General features: G+C 43.2%; 1 protein-coding gene across 1 annotated transcript in view; it reads left to right on the forward strand.

Annotated features, from left to right (window-relative positions):
* Nucleotides 1-3,703, forward strand: part of LOC143766833 (uncharacterized) — a 68,309-nt gene extending 64,606 nt beyond the window's left edge. Inside the window, exon 7 of the mRNA XM_077254817.1 lies at nucleotides 2,059-3,703. Coding sequence (XP_077110932.1) covers nucleotides 2,059-3,416 — 1,358 coding nt within the window. The 3' untranslated portion in view covers nucleotides 3,417-3,703. The remainder of the gene's footprint in view (nucleotides 1-2,058) is intronic.
* Nucleotides 3,704-7,422: the final 3,719 nt, after the last annotated feature.

The following is a 7,422-nucleotide window of genomic DNA, read 5'->3' on the forward strand; positions in this document are numbered from 1 at the left end:
ATGCTCTAGCAAGCTATGGGTCAGAAGCAAATTAAAAAAAGTAACTAGTCCAAAAATTTCCACCTCCACATTTATACCAGGAATGGCATAACAATTAGGGATAAATGGGGTAGCCAAATCTGAAGCCTCCCATCTGGGAAATGCTACACCAAGAAGCAAAGCCCCTTGGACATTGGTGTATGCCAATTCACAAGCACTATGGACAGAGCTAATACTGGGCATTGTTCCCTGAGTTGGAGACATTTCTCCAGAAGCGCTATTTGTCCTTCTTGTTGTACTGGTCCTTGTGTGTGAGGATGGACCAGAATCACTGCTCATTTCTGAGCTATCACTGTCGCTGCTACTAAAGCCCTCGAAATCCACATCGCCATCTGACACAGCACTTCCTTCGCTGTCAGAACATAAAAGTGCATAAGCCTCCTCTGCACTATAATACTGATGGGCCATTTTATTCGGTGTTTTTTTTTCCGGAAATAGAAAACTCTGATGTGACGGATGTGACCAAATTATTGGGGAGACAATTGAGAAAAGCCTAATTCGTTAGCCTAACCCTAACTTTAGAATAAACCCTAACTCTAACTTTAGCCTCACAGTAACCTTAACCTAACAGTAACCCTAACTTTAGCCCCAACACTACCCCTAACTATGGCACTAACCCTAACCGGCCTTATCTGTTTTTTTTTTACTTCATAGCAAAATTGCTGACTGACTCAGCTGTTACCAGCAGCACTTGTAACACTGTTTCTACTCTAATCTCTCACTGACAGGAGATCTGAGGAGAAACAGCGTTTTTATGAGACAGGTCGCCCTAGAAAGTTCGTTGCTACAACAAACTTTCCTAGTGATTTGTCTCATTGGCTGGTGTGACGCTGACATCATCAGGACCTGAACCAATCAGGTCTCGATGAGGTCGCAAGGGTCACAGTAAGTGTTGTGCGCCGGAATCCCCTCGTTATAAGGTACATAAGGTACATGGGGTCCTGATGAGGGCTGCACAAAGCCCTGCTAGCGCTGACATTTTTATCTACTATTGGTGGTCACAAATTAGTTAAGTTAAGGGTATCATAATTCCTGTCCAGGCATATTTCATAAGTTTTTTTTGTTGTTGTTTTTAATTCTGTGTAAGTATGGTTGAAAAGCAATGTCTGACTTTAATTTGTTCATTTTCATAGATTTCTTATTTATTATTACTTTTGTCAGATTCAAGTTATTTCTATCATCATTGTGGGTTTTACTGTCATTAAACGAGGGGTACCAACAATTTAGACAACGTGTGTAGGAGGAATGAATATTTTGATTCCACAGCCACTTTCCGGAAATAAACACGCAGTGGATGTTGGAGAGTGAAAATTACACATTTGCCATTTTATTGCCCAGCACATAGTGCCCAGATTGTGCTCCAGTAGACACACACCGCAAATTAAGTGGATTCTTCTCACTATAATATTGCTAATTACAGGGATCCTAAATGTTGTTTGGGCACACTGCAAGACTCAGAAGTGAGAGCGGATTTTACTGGATTGGTATATAGAAACTGTTACTTTTCAACAGCCTTTGAGCCACTAATAGTATGGGGACCTCTGTTTTTCCATTGACAGATGATGGACCTGAGTGGGGACTTGTTTTTTGTGAGAAGAGAATTGGTATTATTTTCGCCTACATAACATTGATTGGTTTCTTTTTATTCGATATTTGGGAGGCAGAATGAACAAACAGTTGATCACTACACACTATTGGTTCATCCAACAAGGTTTTCTATTAGACTGTGAACTGTCATTTCCAAAAAATAGGTTAAACCGCACCCTATGTCCCTTATAGCCTTCCTAGGCCTGTGGACGCAAGTCCTTGCCAGGGGGTCAGCCCAGCTAAAAAGTCCAATCCATAATGTAAAAAAGAGGCGCTGTCCTCTTTTTTACATTATGGTGTGAACTGTCATTGTCTTGGTAAATAAAGTTTTTTTACATAGCTTGCCATTTTATGGACTGTTTAAGTAGAAATGTTCAAAAATATAAAACTCAACAATATTTTTATAAAAAAAATAATTGTTTTTTATCTTAGATGACTGTACCAGGAGATCAGAGGGACAGCTGACATCTTCAATTTTTAAATCTGATGATCTTGAAATCCTACAAGATACAATGGAAGTGATTGCTTTTACTCCAGATATACCATCATCCATTCACAGCAAAGATCTGTCATCTGATCCTATGAAACTGGTCCTATCTTCTGATTCATTGCTGACTACTAAGGAAAGTCAAAGTCAGAAAAGAGGCATTAAAAAACTAACTGCTCCTAAAGCAAATACGTCATTTTCATGTTCAGAATGTGGCAAATGTTTTATCCGGAAATCAGATTTGGTTTATCACCATAGAACTCACACAGGGGAGAAGCCTTTTTCCTGTTCAGAATGTGGAAAATGTTTTAACCAGAAATCAGATTTGGTTTGTCACCATAGAACTCACACAGGGGAGAAGCCATATTCATGTTCAGAATGTGGGAAATATTTTGCATTTAAAACAACTCGTGATAGACATCTAAGAACCCACACAGAGGAGAAGCCTTTTTCATGTTCAGAATGTGGGAAATGTTTTGCACATAAATCACTGCTTGTTACTCACCAGAGAACTCACACAAGGGTAAAGCCTTTTTCATGTTCAGAATGTGGGAAATGTTTTGCATGTAAATCACTGCTTGTTACTCACCAGAGAACTCACACAGGGGTGAAGCCTTTTTCATGTTCAGAATGTGGGAAATGTTTTGCATGTAAATCGCTGCTTGTTATTCACCAGAGAACTCACACAGGGGAGAAGCCTTTTTCCTGTTCAGAATGTGGTAAATGTTTTATCCGGAAATCACATCTTGATAGCCATCAAAGAACCCACACAGGGGAGAAGCCTTTTTCTTGTTCAGAATGTGGGAAATGTTTTATCCAGAAATCACATCTTGATAGCCATCAAAGAACCCACACAGAGGAGAAGCCTTTTTCCTGTTCAGAATGTGGGAAATGTTTTAGCCATAAAAGTAATCTTGTTACACACAAAATAACTCACACGGGGGAGAAGCCTTTTTCTTGTTCAGAATGTGGAAAATGTTTTGCACATAAAAAACTGCTTGTTACTCACCAGAGAATTCACACAGGGGAGAAGCCTTTTTCCTGTTCAGAATGTGGGAAATGTTTTAACTGTAAAAGTAATCTTGTTACACACAAAATAACTCACACGGGGGAGAAGCCTTTTTCTTGTTCAGAATGTGGAAAATGTTTTGCACATAAATCAGTGCTTTTTACTCACCAGATAACTCACACGGGGGAGAAGCCTTTTTCTTGTTCAGAATGTGGGAAATGTTTTAAATGGAAAGCACATCTTGTTAGACATCAGTGCAGTCACACAGAGGAGAAGCCTTTTTCATTTTCTTAATGTGGGAAATATTTTACTTGGAAATCAACTGTTAATAAACATCAGAGACATCACATAGGGGAATGTTGGAATAGTTTTAACTAGTGATGCGCGAGCACTAAAATGCTCAGGTGCTCGTTGCTCGGGTCGAGCAAGTTGGAATACTCGGGTACTCGACCAGAGCAACGAGCCCAATGTAAGTCTATGGGAAACCCGAATAATTTTACCTTGACCCCCTCGGGGGTCCTTTTAACCCCTTCCCGACCCATGACGCCACGTAGGCGTCATGAAAGTCAGTGCCAATCCGACCTGTGACGCCTATGTGGCGTCATGGAATGATCGCGTCCCTGCAGATCGGGTGAAAGGGTTAACTCCAAATTTCACCCGATCTGCAGGGACAGTGGGAGTGGTACTTCAGCCCAGGGGGGGTGGCTTCACCCCCCCGTGGCTACGATCGCTCTGATTGGCTGTTGAAAGTGAAACAGCCAATCAGCGATTTGTAATATTTCACCTATTAAAATGGTGAAATATTACAATCCAGCCATGGCCGATGCTGCAATATCATCGGCCATGGCTGGAAAACCTAATCTCCCCCCGCACCGCCACCGATCGCCTCCCCAGTCTTCCTTTCTGCCCCGTACTCCCCTCCGTCCGCCTGCCCGCTCCCCCGTCCTCCTGTCCGCTCCCCCCGTGCTCCGATCCCCCCCCCCCGTGCTCCGAACCCCCCCCCCCCCCCCACATAATTACCGAGCCTCGCGGTGTCCATCCGTCTTCTTCATGGGCACCGCCATCTTCCAAAATGGTTGTTCCAAGTACATGTGATAAAACCTATGACAGTGGTCAAAATAAAAAATAGTAAATGAACCCCCCCTTTATCACCCCCATAGGTAGGGACAATAATAAAAATAAAGAAAATATATGTATTTTTTTTTCTTCCCCCCCACTAGGGTTAGGGTTAGAGTTAAGGCTAGGGCTAGGGTTAGAATTAGGGTTAGAACTAGAGTTAGGGATACATTAGACTGTGCATACATGGTGCGGATTTGGCTGTGGATCCGCAGCGGATTGGCCGCTGCGGATTCGTAGCAGTTTTCCATCAGGTTTACAGTACCATGTAAACCTACTGAAATCCAAATCCGCTGTGCCCATGGTGCGGAAAATACCACGCAGAAACGCTGTGTTGTATTTTCCGCAGCATGTAAATTTTTTTGTGCGGATTCCGTTTTACACCTGCTCCTCAATAGGAATCCGCAGGTGAAATCCGCACAAAAACACTGGAAATCCACGGTAAATGCGCAGGTAAAACGCAGTGCCTTTTACCTGTGGATTTTTCAAAAATGGTGCGGAAAAATCTCACATGAATCCGCAATGTGGGCACATAGCCTTAGGGTTAGTGTTGGAATTAGAGTTAGGGTTGGAATTAGGGCTAGGGTTGGAAATAGGGTTAAGATTAGGCTTGTGGTTAGGGTTATGGTTAGGGGTGTGTTGGGGTTTAGGTTGTGATTAGGGTTGGGGTTGGGATTAGGGTTAGGGGTGTGTTGGGTTAGGGTTGTGGTTAGGGGTGTATTGGGGTTAGGGTTGTATTGGGGTTAGGGTTATATCTAGAGTTGGGATTAGGGTTAGGGGTGTGTTGGGGTTAGTGTTGGGGTTAGAATTGAGGGGTTTCCATTGTTTAGGCACATCAGGGGTCTCCAAACGCAACATGGCGCCACCATTGATTCCAGCCAATCTTGCGTTCAAAAAGTCAAATGGTGCTCCCTCCCTTCCGAGCCCCAACGTGCGCCCAAACAGTGGTTTATCCCCACATATGTTGTACCAGCATACTCAGAACAAACTGGGCAACAATTATTGGGGTCCAATTTCTCCTGTTACCCTTGCGAAAATAAAAAATTGCTTGCTAAAACATAATTTTAGAGGAATGAAAAATTATTTTTTATTTTCACGGCTCTGCGTTATAAACTTCTGTGAAGCACTTGGGGGTTCAAAGTGCTCACCACACATCTAGATAAGTTCCTTGGGGGGGTCTGGTTTCCAAAATGGGGTCACTTGTGGGGGGTTTCTACTCTATAGGCACATCAGGGGCTCTGCAAATGCAACGTGACACCCGCAGACCATTCCATCAAAATCTGCATTTCAAAACGTCACTACTTCCCTTCCGAGCCCCGACGTGTGCCCAAACAGTGGTTTACCCCCACATGTGGGGTATTGGCATACTCAGGACAAACTGGGCAACAACTATTGGGGTCCAACTTCTCCTGTTACCCTTGAGAAAATAAAAAATTGCTTGCTAAAACATCATTTTTGAGGAAAGAAAAATGATTTATTTTCACGGCTCTGCGTTGTTAACTTCTGTGAAGCACTTGGGGGTTCAAAGTGCTCACCACATATCTAGATAAGTTCCTTGGGGGGTCTAGTTTCCAAAATGGGGTCACTTGTGGGGGGTTTCTACTGTTTAGGCACATCAGGGGCTCTGCAAACGTAACATGATGCCCGCAGACTATTCCATCAAAGTCTGCATTCCAAAACGTCACTACTTCCCTTCGAGCCCCGGCATGTGCCCAAACAGTGGTTTACCCCCACATATGGGGTATCAGCGTACTCAGGAGAAACTGGGCAACAACTCTTGGGGTAAAATTTCTCCTGTTACCCTTGGGAAAATTAAAAAATTCTGGGCTAAAAAAATATTTTTGAGAAAAGAAAACACTTTTTTATTTTCACGGCTCTGCGTTATAAACTTCTGTGAAGCACTTGGGGGTTCAAAGTGCTCACCACACATCTTGATAAGTTCCCTTGGGGGGTCTAGTTTCCAAAATGGGGTCACTTGTGGGGAGTTTCTACTGTTTAGGCACATCAGGGGCTCTGCAAACGCAACGTGACGCCCGCAGAGCATTCCATCAAAGTCTGCATTTCAAAACGTCACTACTTCCCTTCCGAACCCCGACGTGTGCCCAAACAGTGGTTTACCCCCACATATGGGGTATCATTGTACTCAAGAGAAACTGAACAACTTTTGGGTTCCAATTTCTCCTGTTACCCTTGGGAAAATAAAAAATTGTGGGCTAAAAAATCATTTTTGAGAAAAGAATAATTATTTTTTATTTTCATGGCTGTGTTATAAACTTCTGTGAAGCACTTGGGGGTTCAAAGTGCTCACCACACATCTAGATTAGCTCCTTGGGAGGTCTAGTTTCCAAAATGGGGTCACTTGTGAAGGGAGCTCCAGTGTTTAGGCACACAGGGCCTCTCCAAACGCAACATGGTGTCCGCTAATGATTGGAGCAAATTTTCCATTCAAAAAGCCAAATGGCGTGCCTTCCCTTCCGAGCCCTGCCGTGCGCCCAAACAGTAGTTTACCCCCACATATGGGGTATCATCGTACTCAGGACAAACTGGACAACAACACTTGGGGTCCAATTTCTCCTGTTACCCTTGGGAATATAAAAAATTCCGAGCTAAAAATCATTTTTGAGGAAAGAAAAATAATTTTTTATTTTCACGGCTCTGCGTTATAAACTTCTGTGAAGCACCTGGGGGTTTAAAGTGCTCACTATGCATCTAGATAAGTTCCTTGGGGGGTCTAGTTTCCAAAATGGGGTCCCTTGTGGGGGAGCTCCAATGTTTAGGCACACAGGGGCTCTCCAAACGCGACATGGTGTCCGCTAACGATTGGAGCTAATTTTCCATTCAAAAAGTAAAATGGCGTGCCTTCCCTTCCGAGCCTTGCCGTGCACCCAAACAGTGGTTTACCCCCACATATGAGGTATCGGTGTACTCAGGAGAAATTGCCCAACAAATTTTAGGATCTATTTTATCCTGTTGCCCATGTGAAAACGAAAAAATTGAGGCTAAAATAAATTTTGTGTGAAAATAAAGTACTTTTTCATTTTTACGGATCAATTTGTGAAGCACCTGAGGGTTTAAAGTGCTCACTATGCTTCTAGATAAGTTCCTTGGGGGGTCTAGTTTCCAAAATGGGGTCACTTGTTGGGGAGCTCCAATGTTTAGGCACACAGGGGCTCTCCAAACGCGA

Source organism: Ranitomeya variabilis, chromosome 4 (assembly GCF_051348905.1).
Source record: "Ranitomeya variabilis isolate aRanVar5 chromosome 4, aRanVar5.hap1, whole genome shotgun sequence".
In the NCBI taxonomy this organism is placed as follows: domain Eukaryota; kingdom Metazoa; phylum Chordata; class Amphibia; order Anura; family Dendrobatidae; genus Ranitomeya; species Ranitomeya variabilis.